This window comes from Archocentrus centrarchus, chromosome 6 (genome assembly GCF_007364275.1).
Source record: "Archocentrus centrarchus isolate MPI-CPG fArcCen1 chromosome 6, fArcCen1, whole genome shotgun sequence".
In the NCBI taxonomy this organism is placed as follows: Eukaryota; Metazoa; Chordata; class Actinopteri; order Cichliformes; family Cichlidae; genus Archocentrus; species Archocentrus centrarchus.
Window position 1 is genome coordinate 15,504,664 of NC_044351.1, and position 27,830 is coordinate 15,532,493.

At 41.6% G+C, this 27,830-nt stretch overlaps 2 protein-coding genes across 4 annotated transcripts in view; one reads left to right on the forward strand and one right to left on the reverse strand.

Moving 5' to 3' along the window:
- On the forward strand, positions 1-25,256 carry camk1db (calcium/calmodulin-dependent protein kinase 1Db). Of its 2 annotated transcripts, XM_030731357.1 has the most exons (12): positions 1-463; positions 11,631-11,762; positions 13,390-13,464; positions 16,466-16,604; positions 17,132-17,258; positions 17,506-17,581; positions 18,963-19,075; positions 21,097-21,175; positions 21,928-22,015; positions 22,153-22,315; positions 23,238-23,407; positions 24,040-25,256. In XM_030731357.1, exons 1-11 carry the CDS (start codon positions 369-371, stop codon positions 23,387-23,389), a joined length of 1,239 nt encoding a protein of 412 aa, XP_030587217.1. In that variant the 5' UTR covers positions 1-368; the 3' UTR covers positions 23,390-23,407; positions 24,040-25,256. The 2 variants fall into 2 exon arrangements, with proteins under 2 accessions (XP_030587217.1, XP_030587216.1); XM_030731356.1 differs by having other exon boundaries at positions 2-463; positions 23,238-25,256.
- ucmab (upper zone of growth plate and cartilage matrix associated b) overlaps positions 25,251-27,830 on the reverse strand; it is a 7,197-nt gene continuing 4,617 nt past the window's right edge. For both annotated transcript variants that reach the window (XM_030731359.1, XM_030731358.1), the window contains exons 4-5: positions 26,000-26,098; positions 25,251-25,923 (exon numbers count right to left, since the gene is read on the reverse strand). In XM_030731359.1, coding sequence (XP_030587219.1) covers positions 25,826-25,923; positions 26,000-26,098 — 197 coding nt within the window. In that variant the 3' untranslated portion in view covers positions 25,251-25,825. The remainder of the gene's footprint in view (positions 25,924-25,999; positions 26,099-27,830) is intronic.

Below are 27,830 nucleotides of genomic sequence, written 5' to 3' on the forward strand. Positions count from 1 at the left end.
ACTGAATCCCGCCCGGGTAGGAGGAGGGGGAGAGCCTGTGTTTCCCCGTCACAGTGATCTGAACACTGGGGAAGCTCAAGCTTGGGATCCGCTACGTCAAACAGATTAGTGAAATAACCTCTCGGAGTAGGACATACCTCTCCCCCCCACAATACAATCCCCTCCCGCCTTGGGCTTGCCTGGCTGCATGCAAGGGCTCAGGAGGCAAGCTAGACTGTGCTGACAAAAAGCCAGGAAGCCCTTGGCGAAATAGAGAAGTACATTACTTTTCTTTCTTTCTTTCTTTTTTTTGGGGCTGGGTGAGACGGCGTCTCTCTCGCTCTCTCTCTCTCTCTCTCTTCTTCTCCTCCCCCCACCCCCTGTGCGAAATGGCGAAAGAAAACGGCGAGTCCAGCGATGGATCTTGGAAAAAGCATGTCGATGATATCAAGAAAATATTTGACTTCAGAGAAGTCCTCGGGACGTGAGTAACAAAGATAACGCAGCCTTGCGGGCGACGAAAAAAAACTTTGTGTCCAGTTGTGCAAATTGGTGTCAGACAACAATGCCACACTGTAGCGTTTTTGGCGGAAATGAAAGCTGACTGACAGCTGTTGAATATGTGCTGAATTAACTGGTCGACGGTGACAGATGCAGGCAGCGCCTTTTAAACTTAAAGCCAGCTAAAAGGCATTTTTAAAACCCAGATCTGGACCCTGATTAGTTTATTGTTCTCTGTGCGTGTGTGTGTGTGTGTGGGGGGGGGGGGGGGGGGGGGGGGGGGGGGGGGGGGGGGGGTCTTAATCATGTGTAAAGTCAGACGCGTGATGCCCCTCGCTATGTCACGGTTCATTCAGAAACTACTGCGGCATGTTTGTGCTTTTCCCACGGATCCGATCGGGACTGACGCGTGTATCCACAGCTTTGTTAAGGCTTCCGATTATCCGGGGTGGTTTTGTACAGCATACACAGATGATGATATCAGCCTCCCCCAAATTAAGGGACCATCTGTGATGACTTTTGCATGCTCGGCGTTGCTCAGTGAGCCTCTTTACTTTCTTCTTCAAACAGAGGGGCAGATTTGAGCTGAGAAACGTTGTGTCTGGGTTTGTGGATCCGTGTCACTGTCGCAGGTTCTTGTTTGTACAGTAACACGTGGTGAGAACTGTTCTGCTGTGGTTTCTGTGGACTTCTTTAGGAAACCCCCCCCCATCCTTTGGCTGAACTTATTCTCTTGCCCTTGGACCACAGTGCAGATGAATTCCAGAGTTTATTTTGGTCTGCTGTTAGTGCTGCCTGACTTCATGCCTTTTCTTTGAATAAGTCATGCAGCAGAAAGAGAGCCTAAGTGAATGAAGGACGTGAGACAGCCAGAGCAGGTCGTGCTTACATGATCCAAGCAAGTGTCAGACTGTCAGCCTTGTGATAGACTGCTAGGTGCTATCACACATTTAACAGAGTGTGTCTCTCATTGTTGTGCTTTATCCCCCACAGGGATGGTTTCCCCCCTTTTTCCTGAGAAGGCTTCATTGTGGTGGTGTTTATATATTGTATGAGATTCACTGGAAGGGCTGTGCTGAGGATGGAGTCTCCCTGAGGGAATATGTTTGTTTTCTTTAATTTAGCCCCTAAAACTGGTGTCAAGCTGCACAAAAATGATCTCTGGTCAATATGGTTATAAGAAGGAGGTCATTCATAACCGATAAAACACATGTGGTTTGTTCTTTGGAGATATGCAACTTCCTCTTATGTACACTGATTAATCTGTATTCTCTCATTTTGTGAAACTCTTGAGATACTCAGAGTGAGTGCAGAGTTTCTTTATATATATATATATATATATATATATATATATATATATATATATATATATATATATATATATATATATATATATATTCAGCAGCATCATAAAATTCTCTTAGAGATTACTGATTCATAAAGCACACTCAACACTTGAGCTGCTGGACTAAACAGTCAGACGTTCCTACCTCGAGGCAATTCTGATTTCCCCAAGGCTTTCGTTTGTGTGTGAAGAGCCTCTGAATAACACCAGTGAATCATCGAGACTTACTGTCCACACAATGGCCAGGTTGGAGGAACACACAACCCTCCGCCCACAACCCAGCACACATCTGCGGGGCTGGTTTGTCACCGCTCGGTCTTAATGGTACATATTGTACGGCATGTACTCCTCCTGACCGACTTTGAGCGAGGCCCTGTTTACTTGTTCCTGTGTGTCTTAATCGGGGAGTGGCCTGTTGTTGCACGGCGGGGTTCACAACAGGCCACCTGGGGCAGAAAAGCCCAGCAAGCTTGCAGCTTTGCCTGAGGATTAAAATGGAAGAGGAAGTACTGCTGGCCAAAGGAGGAGACAGATTATCTTCCTCTTCTTCCTCTTGCTCCACCTTTCAGATGTAGGTTGATTGTCAGGTTTCCAAAACGTTGTCCAAGAGGGATCATCCCTCTGGAGCGCCCTGCTGCCAAAGAAAACACATTCTCATATTTGTGGCTCATTTACAAAATTACTGTGCTACAGTTCTGATGTGCTCAAGGGTGTACGAAGGAGTTTACTATTGGGGACACACATCGGAAACCTGACAGATCCGTAAATACTGGGAGCAAAGCATAAAAAAATGCTATTTAATCTTTTACTTTCTTCTTTTTCAAATGTTTCTTGGAAAAATAGTGTTGTGTACATCTATATTATTGCATGTATAATTTACATATACATATATATGTTTTATAATCATAAGATGTGGACAAACCACCAAACAAAATGGCTTGAGTCTTTTATGAAGCATAATGACCATGTCATTCCAGGCTATAGGGATTACTTTATCAGCTGGCTGCACTTGTACTAGTGCAAAGGAGTATTAGAGCCACATTGAGGAAAAAAAAAATTGTGTATTTTGAGAATAAATTCAAAATTTTGAGAAAAAAGTCGAAATGTGCAGATTAAAGTCGTTTCAAGTCAAACAACTGCCACGACACGTCTGATATACCCTCCAGAATGTCTTGTATTATGAGTTAGTGAAACTATACTTTAGAATCGGTTTTAGTAACAAGGAAATTATTTCTCTTTTAGTACATAAACATGATCTAGTGATAAGTATGAGGATGTTAAAGAGAGAGTGCAGAAAGCTGCATCTGCTCAGAAGGAAAAACCACACAAACTGGCAATGATTAGATGCAAGGATGGCTGCACCTTCATACAGCACAGAGGGGACATGTAGAACCACAAGACACAATAACACAGCTGATCAAGTTGTTTTAGCCAAGGCATTTTGTAGCGAGTGTAGCAGCTGAGGCCGTTATTTGACTTGAAATGACAACTTCAAAGATTTTGACTTTATTCTCAAAATGCACAAAATGCTCAAAATTATTTTTTTTCTCAATGTGGCCCTCACACTCCTTCATATACTAGCAAGCTAAATATTTCCGTAGCACAAAAATAATTTAGTAACGCACAGAAGTGCAAAGTTTGATATGTTTTATTGGTCGAAAACATTTAATAATGGTCAAAAATGCATTTATGTAGGTTAACTGGCAACAGAACTGGTTCTTTAATTAAACAACGTTCTGATATGAAAGAATCCTCACAGATAATGTAATGAACAAATTATTCACTTTTTAATATCAACCTTAAGTTAAAAAACAGTTATTAAAATATGCCTATTCAGTTTGAAACTCTAATCTAATAAATCAAAATAAATACCAATAAAAATAATAATAACCAATAAATAAAAGTGATACCTCTCACATTGGCATGTTGCTATGTTGCGCCTTCAAAATAAAGGCACGTGAGTTAGAAATTTTTCTCCTCCACGGTGTAATTTTTGGGTGGGACAAATGCGCCTGTCTCCAATATTGGGGGACCCCCCCCCCCCCCATTCCCCCCCGGTTCCTACGCCTATGGATGTGCCTCTCTGTTTAACGGGGACATACAGAAAACTGACATCCTAAATCAAGGGCAAACCTAACAATCGGATGCATAGTAAAAATGGATTAATAACTATTCAGCCTGTAAATTAAAGTCCATTTTACTGATTGTTAATGATGCATTTTATGCTTAGAGTGCATCTTTAAATTTTACCTGTCACCTTTATTCCTCTAAATGCTCTGAATGCGTTGCTTTTTCGCAGCTGTGCACCACAGCGATCACACCTCTGAGATGAATTTTTATCACGACAGGCACAGGTGAAGGCTTCATTGTACTGACTGCCCGCGTTGTTCAGAGACATTTACATTTACAAATAAAGTTCACATCGGCATGACCGAGACAAGAACAAAGAGGAAAGATCTGAATAGCAGCTGGAGGCCAGAGTGGCTGATGAGATACTGATAGGACTTTTAGAACAGGAAGCTTGTGGCCATGCTTTGGCTGCCGTTCTTCCTCCTGATTTGTTGTTGAGTTAATGAGATCTTCACAACTGAAGGTAGTCCTTGTACTTCATCTCTATATGACTTTGGGCTAATTTTAGACACCTAAGCTGCTGATAGTCTGTGGGAGCAAGTTAAATAAGCTAAAGAATTATGAACGAGAAGCTCCACTCACACTGGAGATTTTGAAGTCTGTGACTGAGATGCCACTAACGTGCTGGATGCTGACTGTCAGAACACCAGTTTTCCCCCAATGTGTAATAATCTTTAGTCCATTGTACAAGATTTTTTCTTGTAAAAAGAACATTGTACTCATAAATATACATTTATTAGTGTATAATTACGTCTTCCAACGTATTGATGCATTCTCATAAACTTATAATTAATCTATTAGAAATACATAGGAGCAGGCACCAGTTTGTGGAAGCCGCCATGTTCCCCCCACCATATTTGAATACAGTGGGCGGGAAGGACGTCTCCCTTATGACTAATTGGGTTTTACATATGTGGCCAGAGATCGGCCACGTATGTAGTACACCAAAGGTGAAAGAGAAGAGAACCTGTAGGCTGTGGAGGTAATAGGGGGACATTTAAATTTGTGCCTGCACCTTCAGACTCAAGATATGAAGGATTATACCTGTGTTTTATCATCAGAGAAGGGGTCCCCTTCACCAAAGAAGGAAACAGACAGCGCCGCCAGCGTCTTAATAAAATGCCATCCTCTTCCTCCTCACCTCAAACCTCATCAGGTTACCTGGATAAGACAAAATCCTGCTCCGTTGTACAGGCCTCAGGTCCGAATCATCAGCCCTCCACCACCGTGCTTGACAGATTGTATAAGGTGTTTCTGTTGCTATGCTGTATGTTTGGTTTTCTCCAAATATGGTGCTGTGCATTATGGCCAGACATCTCCACCCTGGTCTCATCTTTCCGAAGGACATTGTTCCAGACGTGGATCATTCAAATGCAGCTTTGCAGACCTAAGCCGCGCTGCCACGTTCTTCTGAGAGAAGAGGCTTTCACACCTTTCACTCAGGCAAATCTCTTAAAAGATAATTTATGTATTTACATGTTGTGGCTCAAAGGCAGCCCAAAAAGCTTTCCAGCTGCATTTGCTTTGAGTGTTTTGTCATTTGTTTCAGCATCCCACATTCTGAAATCACAGTGTCAAAGTTGTCCTCAGTTAGCTTCCAGTTAAGGAAAATTACCTTTTTCCGAGTTTGACATTCATGAATAAACACCAATATTAAACTGAGCCTGCCTCTCACAGAGCCCCACTTGTTGGTTTTGAAGTGACCATTGTTGCCTCTGTGCATTGATAATTCTCTGAAACAAGTCGGGTCCTTGAAAGCTGTGTGAATGCTGTGAAAATGGAAGCTAGGCAACTAGAATGATAGAGAACCTTGGTTGCTCCACCCGAAGAAGACTTTTTACCACTTCCCACCATCACTGCTGTTCTCTGGCTGCACTGACTGTGCACGGACATTTCTGTTTGCATTCGTGGCCCTCTGACCACAGCGAATGCCTACACACAGCCACGGTGTGTTATCCAGTGCACTCAGGGAGTTGGAAGGATACAACGCTGCCCTGTATCAGAGCACAGGAAATGTAATTGCACTTATTAAAATAATTTAGCTGCTATCTGACAGACTGATCTGTGGTTTCAGACAAGATTATCTGCTGCTCTTGGGAAATATTTGGCAGAAACCTTTTTTTTTTCCAGCCTTTTGTGGGCACCAGTAGCTCTTAACAGCCTGTAAACTGACCATCACTCTCTTTTTCATCAACAGTCCGGTGACCTCAAATTGCACATTACTGGAAAGCAGCCTGAGGTCCACTGGGTATTATAATAATGGCTCCCAGCTCCAGTTGTTTGGACTTTAACAGCTGCTGGATTTCACTGAATTTATTAGTGGAGTTCATTTAAGAGGCAAAAAAAAAAACATTTTTGGCTGGTTACACTGCACTGAGGATGCCTTCAATGATGACAAGCCTGGTTGTCAGCACCTTGGGTACCGTTTAAGGGGAAATCAACAGGCTTTCCAGCGGTGTAAGAAGCATTGTTACAACAAAGAATTTCCTCACTTTTATGTGCTAAGTTTAGTTTCCAGCGCTCACAGGTGCAGCTCCTTTTAGAGGCACCAACCTCCATCAGATGTTTCCTCCAGCTGCTTACGAGACTCAGCCGACAGTCAGGGGAAAATTTGAGCCCAACAAAACAGTTTAAGTTCATAAGTATTTCTCTGATTTCATGTTCTAACAGGCCTCTGCAGGTCATGCCACAGCATCCCATATTGGTTAATGTCAGGGCAATGATGTTGACCCCACAAGCCCTCTTTTTTTTTTTTTTTTTTCCCCCCACCATTCTGTTGTTTGCTTTAGAGATAAATATCTCCACCAGCCTCTCCTTGCATCAGGTCACCAACTGCTGCCCCCACACTCGCCTGTAAAATTTCTTGGCTTCTCATTGTTCCCTCAACTAAGCTCCAAACATTGTATGTTGCATTCTTGCCACAAAGTTAAACTTCTAACTCATCTCCCAGATGTTTTCTGGAACAATCACGCCCTTCCATTAACACCTATTTCTATTCAGAGTTGTTTTTTTTTTCTTTTCCTAATAGCAGGAGTTGAGCAAGTTGTAGAGATTTCTGCAGGTGCTTAGCTGTTACTTTGGGTTCTTTATCACCTCAGTCGGGATTGCATGTTGTTCTCTAGGTGTGAGCTTTGCAGGACACCCACTCCCAGGAAAAGTAGTAACACTCCTGAATTTCCATTTGTAGGCATTTTGCCTGGCTGTGGACTGATGAACAGTGCGGTCTTTAGAAATGCTTTTGTAGTCTACTCGTTCTCTATAATGGCTTTTCTAAGGTCCTGTGGAAATTTGTGTGATTCACCCCCAACTCCTCTTTGTTGAGGAGAGTATAAAATTTTTTGGGAACCACCAGAATTTCTGTGACTTGATTTGTAACTGAGGAACACCCAGACTTTAAGTCTTATATTCAAGTAGCTACTTAATGTGTTCAATATAGACATGAAAAGTATAGTTATTTCGATGATTTGCATAATTGTGACTTGGGTGATTATTAGACCTCAATTTGATGATTGGACTTTTACCTGTTTTTCTGCTTCCTAATGATGATTCTTGCAGAGGCCAAAGTATTGTAATATTTTGTAGGATAGTAGGAGTAGAAAGCCACGTCCTTTTCACAGTTTGCTAGTCACTATAGTTTACAAAACTCAGGCCGAGGAGCAAAATACACTGCGGAGCAGATGATGGTGTGTAGTCTGATAAAAATAGTCTTTTGTGTAACTGCACAATGATCTGCTGCTGGTAGGATTCCTTGATACCCAATTTTGAGGGAACTTGGCTAAAAATGTGTATAATTACATGTTAAAATAAGCCATCTTCATAACAGTTTAGCCTTCTGTGTGAAAATGTGGGGGTTTTGCATGTCCCATATGTCTGACTTTAGATTTTGGTGTCCGGTCCTGATAAGAGAGCCCACCAGGTTTTCCTGAACTCATTTCAAAATCATTCATCTTTGCTTCTGTGTCTGATTAAAGGTGTCGCCTCACTTTAAGCATTACGCTACCTGGATTATCCAGTTCAGACTCTTCCATTCCATATGTTGCGTAACTGCCCGCTCTAATGCATCTTAAACAAGATGAATCAGTGCGATTATCCCGCAGCAGCACAACACAGCACAGTCTGTGAATTACCGGTAAGCGAGGCTCGGTTGTCAAAGCCTCGCCACCTCCTCCATGAAAGTACTTCCTCCATCAAAATTGCCCTGCATTTTCATAATCGCCAAGAACAACCAGCTGAGGGCGTGGCCTATAATTTTTTTTTTTTTGCTAGATGATAGAGAGGAGGCTCACTTTGCATCTGCAGCATCAGCCTCTGGTTTCATACAGAGAGCAGCCCACATTTCATATTAGTCAGCCAGTTTGAGTTGGATATCTGCACACGGTGGTGGTGTGTGACTGTAGACTGTCACACACAGCTCGTTCTGTCATCCAAGAGCAGGGAGCTCTGTGGCTCTGGGAGGAACTTAAAATTCAATCATTATTCAGCCAAGTGAGTCAGTGTGCTGACTTGATTGTGCAGTCTTTGACACCGGGTCAGGAACAGTTTGCAGGCATGCAGTCATATTCATCGTGCGTAATAGATTGCGATAAGCTTCAATAAAGGGCCCAATTTAGATGGCTCTTTCTCTCATCACTTAGCGCAGCTCCCAAATGGCTGTTTGGTTAAGTTGCACTTTCGCTAATGATTATTGTCACTCCTCAGTTAATTATGCAGCATATAAAAATATTAAACTAATTCCAGTTGCTAGATTGGAAGAGGTAAATTTTCAGATTTGAAAACCTTTTACTCATCAAAAAGTTTTACTTTGTCTAGTCATTTTAGTTCTTGCTGCATCCATGTATATGCATGTGCACATGCAGTGCGTGGGCAGCAGCATAACCATATGCATGCTTCTAGCAGAAATTACACATATCTTTCCTGTGAATTATGAATAAACCAAATTAATTCAGTCAGAGCTTGCAGCACAGTTTGTCATGCTTCATGCATCGACACTGTGAGTTGTCATTAACAGGAAGTGATGTTGCTGCCTGTCAGTCTAGCGAGCAGGGGCGTCGAAACGGTGTAATACGCCCTTACGCACCCTCTCAGTGAATTCACGGGCTTCCTGTGGTTTTCATCATTGTGTCTCTTCTGCTGCAGAAAGCATGCTCTGAAAAAAACACGCTTGAGAGTCGCTTTCTAGTGCGTGCTGATGGCGGAGGAATTTTGCACTTCGGATGTCCACACAGCTGTGGAAACTGGTGGTGTGTGCTGAACAAAAACGATGCCTTGTTCTAACGCGTTGTCTTAATGGCAGCAGCTGTGGTGGGAAGATAGTGCTGTAACAGGCCAGAAAGTAATGCAGCAACTGACTCATTTGCACAAGCCCTTGAATTTGCATATTGTCCCACATCATATGTCAGAATGAGGTCAAGTCAGAAGGGCGCACGCTTCCAGGCTTCACTGTTCTGTTTGCGGTGAGTGTTTTTCACCTCACCACACCTGGAGCATGGCTTTGCAACCAAGTAGTGTGTGTTTGTGCGCAGCCTCTGTTTGAGTAGCACGGGTCTAACTGACCCTCCCCCCCTCTATGAGATGAAGGGGTGAGGGATTAGCGTGGATTTGATAGCCATGGTGGGAGTTACTGCAGCCAGTGGCGCTGAGTTTACAGCCTGTTGGGAGGAAGTGATTACACCATGAGGACATAATGGAGCCTTTGATGTTAGTCGTGCTGATTTTAGAAACACTGTGGATCATCACTTTTTGTATATCCAGTGTTTCCCCAAACATAGACTTTAATTTTGATCCATTTAATGGCCGCCTTTTTAAAAATGTTGTTCCATCTAAGAGAATTGATTTCAAAATAATAATAATAAAAACAGTGTAACAGTAACTAAAGTAACTTAACCTTGTAACGTCTCAGGCGCTGCACAATATTGTGACATAATAAAACAAAAAATATTTTCTACCTGGGGTCTTGTATCTTTAATTTTAATTTTATTTCCTGTTTTTCCAACCGCTTCAGTAATTTCCATGCAGCCACTCTTCCTGTCATGGAGCGCAGCTGGTGACATTCGGCGGAGTCATTTGTTTACTTTGGGGTCGCACATCATCAGCTGTAGCATCTTCTCCTTGATAGCCTGGTTGTACTCAATGGTGTTTTTTTTTTTTTTTTGCCATAAGTGGTGGAGCAAGTTTTTTTTGTTGTTGTTGTTGTTTCCACCTTTGCTGGGAAAAGTTTTCTTCCATATTTTGCAAAGTACTGTTCTTTGTCGGCTGTTGTAGAAGCAGCTCCGTTTTTAGGTACTTAATGGCTATCAGGTGCAGACCCGGCTCTTGCTCCCGGGCTTGTCTCGTTATTGCAGGCGCCTGGGAATGTAACCGCGTGGTGTTGCTATTGCAGTGATATCGCGAAATCGCATTTTTATATAATGTAAAAACTTATACCACTATTATCACAGACGATATGATATGGCACAGCTCTACTTCCCACGTTGCTATTGTAGCAGTCAGCTACCGTTCAGATGCCTTTCCAGAAATCTTACCCTGTGGACTCCAACTCCATCGTCTTGGATTGCAGGAATCTTTCTGCTGCTACTCTAAAGTCACAGTGGATACTATATTTGGGCCAGGGAAACCACTTAAGATTGTCAGTTAAAAAAAAAATGCTTAGCATGAAGATGTCTTATATTGCCAAGAGAAAGCCCTTATGTCAGCTGTTTCAGATGGACAAGGAAGACACAGGAAGTAAAATAAATATTTTGGGCTTAAAAAATGTGACGGTCAGTTTTGCAACTTGAATAAAGGGAACGCATTAATTATGCATAAATGAGAAAGTTTCTGGTAATAATTATATGATAAATTATTATTCCCCATGATTTTTTGAGTTAGCTAGTAAGTTTATGCCTCCACAGTGTAGTGGTTTACACATTAGCCTAAAAAGCAAAAGCTCCCCAATTTGCTCAAACCATCCAGCATTAAAAAAAATAGTTAAGTAAAAATTTTGATATTATTGTGATGTGCTATGTGATTTCATTTTTACCCCAGATGGGCTTCCATACCTTAGCACTCCAAAAACACCCATTTGAATCAAATGGCCTCAGTTTATTATTTTAATTCCAGTGTGAATATCAGAGTTGTGAGATTGTGTGGTAATCAATAATTTGCCTTTTAGATTGTAATAGGCCCAGTGCATGTGACCCAGAGGGTTTTTAAAAATCTTGACATCAAGCCATCCCGAAGGTGTGCAATGAAAACAAGGAAAAAGTAATCACGCTGCCTGCTCAGCAAGCTTTATTATCTACATGGTATCATGGCAACAGATACAGATTGCTAGAGCAAATATTCCCTTAATTTGGTATTTGTTTTTAAAGGCTCTCATGTATGGAAGCAGATGGCAGAGGAAGACACGCTATCTGCCGTCCTAAATGGGTGTTTTTTTTTTTTTAGAGGTTTTAAAAGTGTTTGCTATGCTTTTGGCTGCGCACAAGCATCAAGCGTACATCAGCACAGAAGGCTGGTGGCCATAGTCGGAGACTTTGCCAGTTCTCAGTAAATATTCCCAATATGCTGTTTGTGTACTTTGGCCTGTGTGCCTCTGAGTGCCCTCTATCTACTCACTGATGATGTGTCAATATTGTCTGAGCGAATATAAAGCAGGACTAACATGTTTCTCTTTTTCTGTCTTGCTTTCTTGCAGTGGCGCGTTTTCTGAAGTGGTGATGGCTCGAGAGAAGGCCACAGGAAAGATGGTTGCAATCAAGTGCATCCCGAAAAAAGCGCTCAAGGGGAAGGAGACAAGCATTGAAAATGAAATTGCTGTCCTGAGGAAGTAGGTACCACATATAGCCTGCATATAACAGAGCCAGAAGTGACCATATTTGGATAAGGAGGTGCCTTAGGTATCAGCTAATGCCATCAAGCTTGTGCATCTAAAGGCTGCACATTGCAGAAATACAGAGACACAGACCTCAGCACAGTTACCAGGCCGACAATCACTGACTGTATATAAACGATAGACTTTGGTTCTGAGTCGGAAGAATGAAGCCAGTGCAGCAGTACCATAAACCTGCATTCATTCTAATGGCCAGTAGGTTTCACGGCCCTCCACTCTCTCACTCAGTCCCCATTAAAATCTTAGCCAGATCTCTCTCGCTAATCCCATAATTTCAAATCCCACAAATATCCTATAATTTCATGGTAGCTACATCCATCTGTTTTATATAGTCTGTGCCTACAATTCACCACACAAATGATTTCACAGATAACTTTTTTAAAAAGGGGGACCACAGAACACACTCGAGAGGTCCAGGTCAATGACTCAAGTTAGCCGGGCATCAACCTGAAAATGTAATGCAACCAAGTTCCTCAGAAGGCCACTCATGACCTAGCTACAGGGGTGTTTAGCTAGGGTCACTTCATTGTATCCTCCTCTGGGAAGCTTGTTTCTCTCTCTGTAACTCTGGGTTGGTTTATTTAGTCTCAGTTTATTTAGTAGTCATTGTCAGGCTTGAGTGACTTCCTCACCTAATCCCATCTATCGATTTATTTTTGCGTACACACACACACACACACACACACACACACACACACACACACACACACACACACACACACACACACACACACACCTACAGGACTATCGGGGTGTGATAGGATTGCACTAACACCAGGTGACACTCCATCCTCCTCCAGGGCCTGATGGGTAATTGGACCAAGAAGCTCAGTTATCACTCACTCTTGAATCGAGTGCCTGGTTACAGTTGCTATCCTTTGACTTCCTCTCTTTTTTCCCTTCCTGTCTTGTTTACGCATCCATTTTCCTCCCTGTCTTCTTACCCTTTACTCGTCTGTGTTAGTCTAACAGGCCTCTAACCGAAACCTCATTTTCATTCTGGACTTTGAAAGGGGAGAAGTTGTGAAGGTTGTTTAGTCCTTTGAGACTCTCCCCGCCTCTTCTTTTTCCACCCCCGTCTTTTTTCTTTTTTCAAACACGGGCCTTTCTGGAGATGCTCTGTCATCCACGTATCACTTTGCCTTTGCAGACTTTTTTTTTTTCTTTCCTGGTTACCTGGACACAGGCTCCCAGCATCTGTGTTATTTTCTTCAGGTGCTCCCGCTAACAGGGGTTGCCGCTTCATGACTCATTGCTCTGTATCATCTAAGAACCCCCCCCCCCCCCCCCCCCCACACACACACACACACACACACACACACACACTCTCCGCCATTCACAAAAGGGTTTTTTTTCCCCAACCGTGAATGAACAATATGTTACACTAGGTTAATTTTTCATAACAGTGGACGCACACGTGTTCTGTGACAGAAAGCAAAAAAGCTTTCAGTCGACAGGGCGTCATTTTAACCAGAGAAGTCTAATTAGACCTCATTTGTAGCCTGTGCTGAAATGAATGTAAGCTGACAGCAAGCAAAGTGAATTTTCTTTTCTCTCTATGTAGGATAAAGCATGAGAATATAGTGGCTCTGGAGGATATCTACGAGAGCTCAAACCACCTGTACCTCATAATGCAGCTGTAAGTACATCAACCCACCACTTTGTTTGTTTAGGTCAGCTGTTTGCTTCCCATTTGGCCTGTCATTTTGATAATGTGGTTTTTTTTTTTTTTTTTGGCTTGAGTAAGTGTCTGTAATGTCCTTGAGGCATCTGTGCTGGAGTAAATGCAGTAATGCTTTAAATAGGAATGAGCCCATTTTGTAACAGGAGTGTATAGACGACAGGCTTACTAACAACATGTCTGTGCAGTAAATATGAAGCTGAGTCCAGGAGTTATCTTGGCTTAGCATAAAGACCGGAATCACCTGGGAACAGCTGGCGTGGCTTTGTTTGGGATGTTAAATAAAAAGAAGCATGAGCTGCGATTTTACGAGGAGCTACATGGTTAAAAAAGAGAATGTGGAATTATATTTTTAAGGAAGAAACAGTAGTATAAACAAATATTACAGATTATGCTATATTTACTTTGATTTCATCAAGCTGTATATAAAAGATGGAGGTAACCACAGTGACACCATCTGCTGGTTAGTGAAGCCCCTTTTTCAGGTTGGTACCGTCTTGGTGTTTTAAAAGTGGATGTGACTATAGACTGTATATAAAAGATGGACATGGCCGTTGTAGCATCATACAGTGCAGGGGTCTCCAAACTTGCAGCCGCATCCGGCCCCTGCCCACTTCCGGCCCGCGAATTGATGTCAAAAATAACATACAGTTTGGCCCTTTAAGTTACTTTTTTGACATTTCGCCTTCCCCTCCAATTAAGTGGGTTAAGCGAAATGTCAAAAAAAAGTAACTGAAAGGGCCAAACTGTATGTTATTTTTGACATCAATTCGCGGACTGGAAGTGGGCGAGGCTGGATGTGGCCCACGGGCCGCAATTTTGGAGACCCCTGATCCAGTGGTTCTGATCTCTGTGTTTTGAAGCTTCAGCATTAGCATGTTGGATGCTGTTATTGTGCATCTCACAAAAAGCAATGCTAAGTAACAGACTAATAAGCTAATAACTCATAAGCAAAACTGGGCCACAGTCAGTAAAAAATGCTCCAGCAGCACTTGCGCAGTGGCGAGGTTGAGCTCAGTGACTCAGATTGGTGGAGTTGAAGCAAAGCAGGCAGCAATCCGTTAAAGCTGCCTAATGGGAAAATTAGCTATAGAGACCAAAAGCATTTTTTGTACCATGCTGTAAACATGTTTATTTCTGCTGTAAATCTGGTCCATTTTAACATAGACGTCCGTGTGCACTGACTCACTGTTGGAGCCCGCATCAAGTGGAGTTTTGGGCACTTTTGTGCTGGCTTACTGAGGGTACGACAAGCAAGGGGTCAATCTGGCTGAGAAACTGAGGGGCACGCCTTGAGCTGACTGTTGTTGTGATTTGGTGCTGTATAAATACAATTGGATTGAACTGACACTGTAGCATGGCCTGCTATAATGTCCTTTCTGACTCTAATGGGGACAATAACATCACGTTGACTTCAATAATGTGTGAAATTCGCCGCTGAGACCACAGACTCATCAGGAAAGTTTATTGGGGTCATAGTTGAAGTGAGCTTTCCCTTTGCAACTAGAGGAGCTGCTTCCTGCTGGCCTCTAAAGAGAATGCAGGTTAAAGGTGGTACTGCCATTAGCATCACTTCCCTTTAAGCTGCACCGATGTTTTTTCAGGCTTTTGTGTTGTTGTCATGAATTAATTAATTAATGAGATTTGATGTTTTGTTGTTGAGTACAGCCATTTCCCCTGTTTCCAGTCATTGTGCAATGCTAAGCTAAACATCTCATAACTCCACCTTAGAATCAGGTTTGGTGGACAGATGTGAGTGCTATCAATCTTCTTATCTAATTGTCTGCAAGAAAGGTAATCAGTATATCCTCATAAGTCTTGAGGCATGAGCTTTGGTTTGTGTTGAGTCTGTTTTGGCTGTTTTTGAAAAATGTTTTTCACTTGGTGTCAGTACACTTTGCAGAAGGTCCTCTCCTGCATATGTCTTCATGATTTCTGACATGTTTCCCCCTTCTGCATAATTTCATAGCGTTTGTGAGCGATGCAGCAGCGATTCAGCCATCCATTACCCGCCCTCTTTGTATCTCTCAAAGGTGCTTAGTGTTTCCAAAGTCTCACTTATGTAAATCTTATTGCAAGCAGTTTATGAAAGCATGCACATACACTCAACTTAATATGAGGCATCTTTTTTTGGATTTGCCTTTTGTGACTGTGTTGTGAAGTAGTCGAGAATAGCTGGTTCATCAGTTTCAAACCGATTGCTACATAATGACACATGATAGATCCAATTTAAAAAGAAGGTATTTTAAAGCTTTAGCAATATTTTATAGTCTCAAATTAGGCAGTTTCACACAGATTAAGCAAACAACAAAAGATGCTTAATTGTAGCTTCCTTTCCTTTGTTCTTAAGCGCTGCTGTGCTGTATAAGGTGTTTATTTTTATCAGATAATAAACTCATACACTGGGGAAGTGAATACAGGCCGTAAAAATTCCATTGCAGGAATAATTTGAATTATACAAGAAGGGCGTAAACTATAGCAATGCATGCAGGGAGTTTTAGCTGGAAGGCTGTTTTAAAGTTTAGTAATCGAGAGTGTTGTTTTGGGCATTTTTGTTGCTGGCTGAATGCAAGTAAAAATAAGTAAAGAAGCCCACACTTTTTCTTTACAAGGGACCTTTCATTCAGTGCTGAATATGCTTGCGTAATTTCGTCCACCGCTTGTAAAACCTGTGGCAGCTGCAAGGGGAAAATGCCAACAGTCCAGTTTAAAGTGTTAAAACCAGAGCATACAGGGATACATGAAACTTATCTTCTTTTAGGCCACTCTGGAAATTGACTTACAGTGAGGCACATTTTAATGTGGGTGACATTGCGTGGATGTGTGTTGTTTTGATATTTTCAAAATGTGATGGAAAACACTAACAGTTTTCATCTTTTATTTGCCCTATGCCTGCTTTTTGGAAAGTGCTTTGTAAACACAGTTTTATGTAACCTCTTCCTCTGCTGTGTACTGACAGGGTGTCTGGAGGCGAGCTGTTTGACCGCATTGTAGAAAAGGGCTTCTACACAGAGATGGATGCCAGTCGGCTCATTCGGCAAGTTTTGGACGCAGTCAACTATTTGCACTCCATGGGAATAGTACACAGAGACCTAAAGGTACTGCAGTATTTAATATTCACAGTCAAACAAATGCGTTCGTTGTTGAAGAGCTGACTGTATTTCTGGTGCTCATCCAGGAAACTTCTTCAGTCCTCCTGTAAGGGGGAAATCCCTGCTATTCAACCTGTCTGAGTGACATTACATTCGGTACTGATGACCCACAGAGGTTAAATGTCAGGGATTTTCCTTCTCTGAAAAACTGTCAAACCTTCCTGGATGTCACATTTATGACATCTCTGGATGACTAAACTTACACAAAACGCTGATTATTATGTCGTGGCTGCGCCCACACTTTCGCCAACCTGTAAAGTTTAAGTTTATATCAACGTTTGTCCAAATTTGACTTTTTGGATTATAAAATGTCATGAATTTGTAATTTCATCCTGTTATGGAATGTTTTTTGTTGTCCTTGAGCAGCAAAATGTGAAAAAGAGAAATGCAACGTGTCCGGCCACAGCTGCCGCACGTATGATCTGACATATAACTAAACGCACGTGTTTTCGACTCTTTCCTCTCATTTTCAGCCTGAGAACTTGTTGTACTTCAGTCCTCACGATGACTCAAAGATCATGATCAGTGACTTTGGCCTGTCAAAGATGGAGGGGACAGGTGGCGTGATGGCCACCGCCTGTGGGACACCTGGATACGTCGGTGAGGATGCCCTCTGAGCTCTGGCTTTGGTGAAAACTTACTCAGAGATAATTAGATGCTCTCGCTGGCTGAACGCGACCTAATTTAATCTGCCAGTAGCCACAGGTTAACCTTAGCCATCTGCTTCAGGCAGTGCACCAAATATTCACATTCTTCTCCAGCCTCTGTGTCATGGTGCATGCAGAAACCCGTTTGCATTGCTTTGCTACATACACATTTGGCATATAAAAATATTTTGTTTTTCCAGCTCCTGAGGTTTTAGCACAGAAGCCCTACAGTAAAGCTGTGGACTGCTGGTCTATTGGGGTCATTGCTTATATTCTGTGAGTATTCATTTAAAATTCTTCCTTAGTTCATATTAAAGGGAGCATGCTTTTCCTTTTGTTTTTTTTTCTTTCTTTATATTATACATTATACATGCCACCTCCTGCAATTTTTTTTTTTTTTTTTGTATGGATTTCTATGTAAGGTAATCTACAACAGGCACAGCATACCCAGCAAGTAGACAGAGCCTATTTATGGACAACTATTCTGCCTCTTATTAATTCCATTATATCAAAAATGGCTGCATGTCACCTAAAATGTACTCATGAGATATTCCTCAATAAATAGGAGTGAATGGAACTAAGTGGCTAAAGTGATTATTTACACCCAGTAGGGATTTTTTTTAACTGTTAATCACACAAAGCCACTATAGTGAAGTCCCTGAATAATAATAAAAAAGCTTTGAGCTGTAAATAAGCGTAATAGGCCCCCATTTAAACAGAAACTCTTTTATTAAGATCAGAAACTGAGCAGAAAACCTCAGTGAGATTAAAAACCTCTTTGCTAAAAGTGTCCTGAACAAGAAAAGAAGAAAGGTTACTGTGCAAACACCAGGAAATAGATAATAAGATTAAAAAAAATAAAGCTAAACGGCAGTCTACAGTCATGTAGACAACAGATTTGTGGGGTTATACTGTCCACAGTAGTACTCTGAGCTAAATGCGAAGACGCTGGTATTTTGATTCAGATCAAAAATTGGACCAAGATGAAAATTAGTTAAGGAAATCCACTAAGTTATCAGGAGTCACCGCTGTACAGCCCGGATCTCTAAAGTGGTTGACCTTACATGTCTAAAATAATAAAACAAGTACGATTGGTGATAATTAGGATTTCATATCTTAAAAAAAAAAAATAAAGTGCAGTACTTAAAAGCTGACATAAAAGCAGTCCAAACTGCTCTTCCTATCATTTAGAGCCCGTGAGGCTTTCAGTAGACAGTGTTACACGAAGCCGCCAACCTCGTTATGTAAAGTGGTGTCGGTCATTAGCGAAGAGAAAATCCCTGGTGTAATGATCTTTTCCTTAAGTGCAGTGAATTTTAAGGTCATTAAGTGTTTCTGATGTCAGCAAAAGAGGCTTCTGCCTGATGGTCGCTGTGGAAAAAATATATATAATAGTTTCACATCCTAAAGCTAAAATTCATAATCGTGTTGCACATCTGAAAGTCGAATGCCTGTCGGTGTCTCTCGCTGCTCTCTCTTTGTATTTGTGTACTTGCATTAATCCCTCTGAACCGTGTCTTGTCGCGTGCTGTATGAAAAATCAAACTACTTGTAAATGAGATTGGGCCGCTGCAAATCCTTTTAGATTTGGGTTAAAGTTTGATGATGGCTTTCACACTGGCTGCCGTTGTGTAATCATCCCTTTTCATCTTTTCAGGCTTTGCGGTTACCCTCCTTTCTATGATGAGAATGATTCGAAGCTGTTTGAACAGATCCTTAAGGCAGACTATGAGTTTGACGCGCCGTATTGGGATGATATATCTGACTCTGGTGAGTTAGAACTGTGAGTCTTTGTGTTGGGGGGGAAATGGTCTCACTTATAAATTTATGTAGAAGAGCAAACTTGTGTATGGAAGCTCAAAGCTGACAAACATCAATAAAACACCATTAGCCAAGTCCAAAAATATACAATCTGTCAGTACACACAGTTGCTGCACATCCAGGCATCCAAGCAACCTTTAAATGAGCTCCTGCAAATTGTGGCCTCAGTTTCCTGTTCTTAGCTGACAGGAGTGGCACCCAGTGTGGTCTTCTGCTGCTGTAGCCCATCTGCTTCAAGGTTTGACATAATGAGGGTTCAGAGATGCTCTTCCGCAGTACCTTGATTGTAACAAAGGGTTATTTTAATTACTGTTGCCAGCCGCTCTGAACAGTCCGGCCATTCTATTCTGACCTTTGACAGTGAGTTTGCTGTATTTAAATGGTCTCAACAGTCACTGGATCTCAATCTAATAGGGTACCATTGGGATGGGTTGGCTGTAGCTCAGGAGGTCGAGCAGGTCACCTACTGATCGAAAGGTCAGCGGTTCGATTCCTGGCTACTCCAGGCTGCATGCCAATGTATCCTTGGACAAGATACTTAACCCCAAGTTGCTCTCCGACGCAAGCGTTGGAGTGTGAATGTGTGTGACTGTGTGATGCTATCATGTCAAGGGGCCATTCCCAAACTTAAATATCTCAAAATCTTCAAAGTCCAAACTGATAAGCTCTGATTATCAAATGAGTCTATGAAGTATTTCATATTTGTGTTTTCATTGAGTTCATTTTGATCTGCTGACTCTTTGCTTCTTAAGGTTGAGTCTTCATTTACAGCAGCTTTACTTCCGGCGCCTGACAGCCACGGCTCCATTGTAGTTTTGGGTCAGGAACAGGTCCAAAATATAAAAATCCAATTACTTAATTTACTTAATTACTTAATTAGTTACATTTCTTTTTAAAATGGTTATATTTAATGGTAATTTAAATGAAATTAAAATACTGAAAATAAAATTTTTGTAATTTTATTATTAATTGTAAATGACTTATTGCAGCGAGCTTGCAGTACCTTCGCTGCCCACAATTTTGGAATTACTTCCTCAGAGTGTCTTCATGCAGAACACGCTAAATATGCATCTGACAGAGAAACCCAGAACACTGCACACTCGTGTGGTAGCAACATGTCAGCCACAGGGTAGCCCCATACTAAAGCATGCCGTGTGTATTTATTTTATTTGACTCTAATTGGGACTGAAACAATAGACACGTGTTTAATGAGGTCATAAATCATGAGAAGAAAAAAGGAGGCTGCCGCTTGGATGTAACAAACAAGGGATCGATATCACTGAGACACCTAAGGACACTGCTGCTCATGCAGTAGGCCCACCCTAAAGCAAACTGAACCTCAGCATCCCATTTGACTGTAATGGGGCCCATAATTTACTTAATGAACATTATGTTGAGTTCAGTAAGACTTGATACTAGAGAATGGGACCATTCACTCATGAGGAAAGTGTTTACTGAGGGCATAAACCGACTGAGAAAAAAGGTTCATTTCCTTATAGACCTCTCTACAATTAGACTTCTTTTCACCGCCACCTGCTGGTCATTAGGAAGAATGCAGGTTTAAGGCATTTCTGCATTGCTTTTGCTTTTCAGACTCAGAAGCTGCATCACACAGGTAGCTGGAATTTATGTCTGTCCAGAAATGGAATCTAGTGTGCTCCTTAACCCCTGCATTATTAGTACTCTAATGGTACTCGATTAATAATTATAAATGTTATTTTTATAAATACTAAATGGCGATGTCAGCTCAATTGGTACTTCCAGCATTTAATTGAACAGATAATCTGAATTTACTTGTGTTTAAATGTTAAACACAACTCCTTCCATCTAAAACTAAACTTATATGACTATTTAGTACTTGTGTTTTGTCTATAATTATATTTCTGTTATATAATTGTTACCAACTTATGATTCTTTTCTCAGCTGGATGAACTCTTGACTTTTTTTTTTTTTCTCCATTCCCTGCACAGCCAAAGACTTCATCAGCTGCCTAATGGAAAAGGATCCAGAGAAGAGGTTTACTTGCGATCAGGCTCTTCAGCACCCCTGGTGAGAAACTGACCGTCGGCACACTGCGTCCCATCCAGACAGTCACAGGGAACCACACATCTCGGTGCGATTACACAGCAGTGTGACGCAGATTGCCAGGCTTACGCATTTATCACAGAGCGCTTGTCCTCCCACTGTCATCTGTCACCATGGCTTCGAGCCGTGAACCCACCTCTGCAGAGCATCGCCAGCCCTCAGAGAGAAATCTGCTGAATAAATGGCTGCCAATTAGTGGCTGGTGTCGTGAAGGATGCTTGAAGAATGTGGAAGCTAATGAACAATTGGGATGTCTTCCCAGGCCTGCATCAGAGCTAACGAGAGCGAAATGGCATGGGCTGCTGTCTCCAGCTGGGGTGGCCAATATCTCCTTTAGCCAGTGATGCATATTTTGGGGTTTACGGCAGGTGGCCCCTCAAATACAAATATGTGGTTTTGTGACTCCGGTAACAGGTGTCATAGCAGAGAGAAATGACTTTCATTGACAATGTTTCATACTGAGATATTATGATGAATGAGCCAGAAGGTGATACAGTTTGTGAGCACCTGCTAAAACATCGCCCCATCAATCAAAGGTATTTTTACTGAATGAAAACAAATGACGGCAGCAAATTGGAAAACAGCATGAGGATGATTCCCCAGGATTTACGCATACGAATATTAGTCATCTGGGTAATGCTAGTTTGGTTTGTGTGTATTGTCTTTCTTTTATGATCTGAAAGGATTGAACTGTATTTATTCATCTTCCCCCCCAGGATTGCTGGAGACACTGCTCTCCGTAAGAACATACATGAATCAGTCAGTCGACAGATGCGGAAAAACTTTGCCAAAAGCAAATGGAGGGTGAGCGTGAGACTTCATCTTTCTTAGTTATTCAATACAAAAAAAAAAAAAAATACAACATTCTGCTTTTCAGCCATTTGTCTTTCTCTAGCAATCTGTCTTGATTACACTCATCTGATTACAACATCTCTTCACAGCAAGCCTTTAACGCGACCGCTGTGATCCGCCACATGAGACGCCTGCAGCTGGGCACCAGCTTTGGCAGCAGCATCTCAAGCACCAACTCTGTGTCCAGCCCTCAGAGCCGAGCTCCAGCCAAGAGCCAATCTGTGGACTGCGCCCCGCTCTCCTTGAAGGACTGTGAGTGACATTTCACACACAAACGTGTCTAACTTTTAGCACCACGGTCAGCGGAGCCTTTTCATTCTGCTGCCCGCTTGATTAAACTAACTGACAGCTGTTTAACAGGCTCTTTTTTTTTAAATTAAACAATCTAAAGGGAGTTTGACATGTGCCATGTGGTCATAATTTTATGTTTTTTTTTTTTTTTTGGTGGAATTTAGTTTAACATAAGATATCACAGCACTGTGCAAAAGTCTTCAGACACCCCTCATTTCTTTATATTTTAATTTCCAAAGAGGCACACTTATTTTTTATTTTATTTTTTTAATTGATTTGAAATCAGTTACAAACACAAGGAACATAACATTAAAGCAAAAATGAAGGGGGGAAAACTACACTTATTTTTTTAAAGTGACTCAGTTCAATTGTCAGTATGTATGAAAGAGCTCAGGAGAGAGGTGCCTATAGTTGTGTTAGCTCCAAATTCTTCAACTTCACCTCAGATCAGCAGCTAGATGCTTGAAACTTGGACACAGTTGGGTGTTGCAGCAGGACAATGATGGTTTTGGAATGGATAGAGCAGGCTAATATTAAACTTCTGGAAAGGCCTTCCCAAAGCCCCGACCTCAACCCTCTAGAAAATTTGTATATTATGCTTAAAAGCTGAGTCTGTGCCCAGAAACCAACTCATTTTAATGAACTCTACCAATTTTGCCAAGAATAGTGGTCAAATATCCAGACAGAATTATGCCAGAAGCTTGTTGTTGGCTACCAAAAGTGTCTGCTCGAGGTGCAACTTGCTAAGGCACATTTAACCAAATATTAGTGAGGGTGTGTGTAAATTTGACTCTGCGTGAATTAAAGAAAATCCAAACAAAATTCAAAAACTCCAAATTACTGTCATGTGACTCACTGCTGAAACAAATCCTTTCTCCCACAGGTCACCCAATAGATCCTTTGCCATCTACTGCTAAAGCGTACAATCAGGACTCTGATGTCCCCTCTCCCGCTCGAGAGGAGCCACCAGTGGGAGATGAACTGCCCAGGCCACGACCCTCCACTGTTACTGTCATCCACACTGGGACTAAATGACGCCAGGTTCCGCGGGAGGTGAGCGGGGAGACCACGGAGCTTTGAGACGGGGTGGGGAAGGGAAAAAAAACCATCCCAGGCCTCGTAATTCAGTGTCGTTGCCCAGTTTGCCCATCCCGCCACCTCCCATCAGTTTCTGCCTAAAACGGGAGGAATTTAAGGAGCGCTGGCTCAGCTCCATTTGGATCAGCACACCCCCCTCCTTTTCACCCTGCTTCCGTCATTTATACTCGGAAGTACAGACTGGGGAGGGGGAGCCTCTCACCTGAAGGTGTTACTGTGGAGGCCACGTTCAGCCTGGATCTGGGTTGTCTGGCAGATAAAAGAGCAGCTGGTCTTGGAAGTGCCACACTAAAGGAAACTTATTATTGAAGCTGCTGTCATTATTTTTTGACGGGACTTTCCACTGTATGCCTTGTGTAAATGTCCTGCCTGGAACTGTTGAGTGGAGTTGTGTTATGCAAGTGAAATATAAGCTTCAAGCTGTGGTAAATAATTGTGACATCATCCGCACGCTGAACTTCTCGGTGTTTTATTATTATTATTATTATTTTTTTTTTTGGACAGCTCTCGTTAATTTGCTGCAGTGGCTCACAGCATCACAACTCCCAACAGTATGATGGTAACGTGTTGTTTCTTTTGCTTTTAAGTGTGTGGACAGGAAACTGGAGCGGGACGGTGTGTTTCAATCATGGCTGTGATCTCTGAGAGGACCGTGCGCTGCACTAATGTATTGGAATATTTATTTTCTTATAATATGTTATGACTTTTGTAAGGATACCAGTTGCAGAATCATGTAAATGTGTTATTAAACCAAACTGAAGTTGTTGAATTGTATGACGCAGTGTCTACTAGTTGCTAGTTTGTAATTGCTGTTTTATTTGATGAATTTAATGGAAGTGACTGTGAAGTCCTCCTTGACCACATGAGGGCAACCATGTGTTGTTGCTCTGTGACCAGTTCTCAGGGATCTGCAGGGACGTGAACGTGAAGCTGACCAAACTCCTCGAAGTGATCAAACTCTACTGTTTTGAACGGGGGTAGTGAAGTTGTTCCTTCAGTTACTGCATATTATTCTAATGTGCCAGTGAGAGAGTTTGAGTTTCTTTAAGAGCATTAGTACAGAACAGGTTGCTTTTTTGTTCCCTTTAAAAACCTTGAATTATATTTGGGTGTAAAGAAAGTGTTCACCAGTGACGTGTGCATTTCTATATGTATTTAAAAAATGTAAAATTACAAATGAATGCGAATGTATTCTGGTTAATTTTGCTCCCATCGCGGGGTCGAGATCAGTCAAATCCGTAATGTCCAGTTGAGTAGTTGAAATATCGTGCTCTCTGCTTCCGCTTGTGAAGTGGCTGGTCTGAAAACAGCCCGCTCACTCGGTGTTGAATCACTGTGCTCTCATACCAGCCTGTTGAATTTAGCAGAAAGACACTTTCTCCTCCTCTCTGCTGCTCGCTCTCTGCAGACTTTCACACAGAGGAGTGACGGGATCTGTCTTTGTATTTTCTCTATGGTAACCATTGGATTTTACCAGCTCAATATGGAAGAAACACTTCATTAGGACATGTTGAGGGTTTTACTATCTTGAATTATCCAAAAAAAAATATATATCAAAATGTACTTTGAGCTTTTACTTATTGTAAATACAAATCTCAACAACATTTTGCTTGGGTTGTGAGTATTTATTATGGTCTTCCCTATATTTTGCCCCCCCCCCAAAAAAAAAAATCCCACCCGGATTGTTAAAAGAATGCAAATTATAAAGCCCTGAAAGCCCCTCAGTATGCATGTATTACATATTATTCCTGAAATGTACTTTGGAGTTGTAGAGATTCATGTATTAAAAAGAAGCTTGTTTACATGTGTGGCTGCTTATTTTTATTTATTTATTTTTTATATGTTTACAGTTTATATGTCATACAGTAAATAAAACCATATACGCTTAAAAAATATCACTGCATATCTATGAATCCAGGAGGCCACATTGTTTACAGAACTATAAGATCCCAGCTGTAAACTGTGAGTAAACAGTATCCAAAGGCTCTCCCTCTTTATTGATGTTTATGCAGCCCCACCTCCCACCCCCCAATCCTTAATAAGTCGACTGGGATTTATCTTATTGCTTTGATTACTGTATAAATACTCAGTGAGATAGTTATGGAGTCCTTCAGGCCCCAAACATAAATATTGTGTCTAATGTAATGATAGACTGTTTATTTCATTCTGTTGACTTTATTCTGTTTATTTTATTCCACTTCCCCCTGAAATCTGATTGTTTGCTCGTTTTCTTTGTGCACTTTGGTCAGACCATTTCTGAAAACAATTTTCTAAATCAAATGATTAAACTTTTTGTTCTAGTTAAACTTGAAAAAAGTAAACAAAATATGTTGCATGTAGTTGTCGCATCTCTCCTCTTATTGCTCCTCACTTTTAGGTGGAGTGACGATTGTACTCGTAGGCAGGATGCATCCCATCATAGTGGAACTCCCTCCACTGCTCGGTGCTCTCTCTGGTCCTCTCATTTTGCTCTGAAAGAGGAGGAGGAGTAGTTCAGTGAATGAACTCTTCTTTTTCACCTACGTCAGTTAAGAAGGGTTCGCATACCGTCATTGTCCTCTTCAGAGTAGCTCTCAAACTCATTCCTCTTCTCCTCGTGAAACTCTCTCTTTCGTTCATCTGCAGCCAAAATCTGCCTCTGCTCAGCTGCAAGCACAGCGAGAACGAAATGATCAGCATCTTAGATTCAAAGGTTTTGTGTCAAGTTAACCTGCCAGTCTTTGCTATGATAAACCAGACAGGATTTTAATATGTAAACTGCTTTTTAGAAAGCTCAAGATCATTTTAATGCCATGTTCTTGTTTAATGGAGGAGGTATCTAAAAGGAGATAATTAGTTGGTACCAAAATTACAGAAACATTCCTTTATTTGAGTCAAGTTTTCAGTACAACTGGACTGTTTACTTTTAAATAAGTCCTGTATTCAAAATGTGACTTAGAGTTACAGTGTGTACATTTTCACCACTAGATGTCAGTAGATTGCAGCTTGCAGTCAACTGAATTCTGTTTTCTTCCCCCTCCAAACCCAAGTGCATAATCCTAGCTGCTGTAGGACAAGCATGTTTTAATCAGCCAAGATGTATGTTTTTACCAAAGAATCAATGCAAAAACTCTGGCCGCCGTTCATCTATACCCTGATAGCAAAGTGACTTTGGACTGGATCTGCCCCCAGAGTCTTGCTATCTGGGTAGGCTGTCAGTCCACTGTTTACCTCAGCTGTCAGTATGCCGGGTGAGAAGAATTAGAGATGGCTGTAAAACGTTGTAAAAAGGGTCCAATATGAAGCTCACTTCTGTCCAATGACAGCATTACTGAGGTGAGTTGTTGAGGAAATGCTGAACTATTCTGTCATTAAGCGCTGCTGTTTTTGCCGCTGTTAGTTGCTGTTAGCATTAGTGAAACTTTCCTGGAAGTGGATATAACATTGCTGGACAGTATGTGTTTATGTTTATGGATGTTTTTGTGTGTTGGAGCCCTTCAGTTCAGGAAATGAGGTTTGAGGTGAAGTGGAAGACGATGATGTTTTATCCTTTGAGTTTTTGCTTCTTTGGTGAAGGGGACCTCTTGTCACATGATAAAACATAGGTATGATGCTTCATATCTGAGTCTGAAGGTCACAAATTAAAAATTCCTTCCACGGCACGTGAGTTCACTTCTCCACCTTTGACTTGTGGTCAGTCTCTGGCCACGTACATAGAACGTGACTACAAGGAACGGCGATATCCATCGCAGCCACTGTATTCAAGGTGGTGGGGCAACATGGCAGCGTCTACAACCCAGCGCCTGTGCCCATGTGCTTTTAACGGATTAATTGTAAGTTTCTGAAAATGGATCAATTTGTTGGATGACGTAATTACACACTAATCAATGTACATTTATGAGTACAGCATTCTTTTTTTCAGTTAAATAAACTAAAAAAATGACTGCACCTTTAAAATGTCAAAAAATCTCATACAGTATATCACAAAAGTGAGTACACCCCTCACATTTCTGCAGATATTTAAGTATATCGTTTCATGGGACAACACTAACAAAATGACACTTTGACACAATGAAAAGTAGTCTGTGTGCAGCTTATATAACAGTTTAAATTTATTCTTCCCTCAAAATAACTCAATATACAGCCATTAATGTCTAAACCAGCGGCAACAAAAGTGAGTGTCCAAAAGTGTCCAAATTGAGCACTGCTTATCATTTCCCCTCCAAAATGTCATGTGACTCGTTAGTGCTACTAGTGTGCATAGGGAGCAGGTGTGTTCAATTTTGTAGTACAGCTCTCACGCTCTCTCATACGGGTCACTGAAAGTTCCAACATGGCACCTCATGGCAAAGAACTCTCTGAGGATCTTAAAAGACGAATTGTTGCTCTACATGAAGAC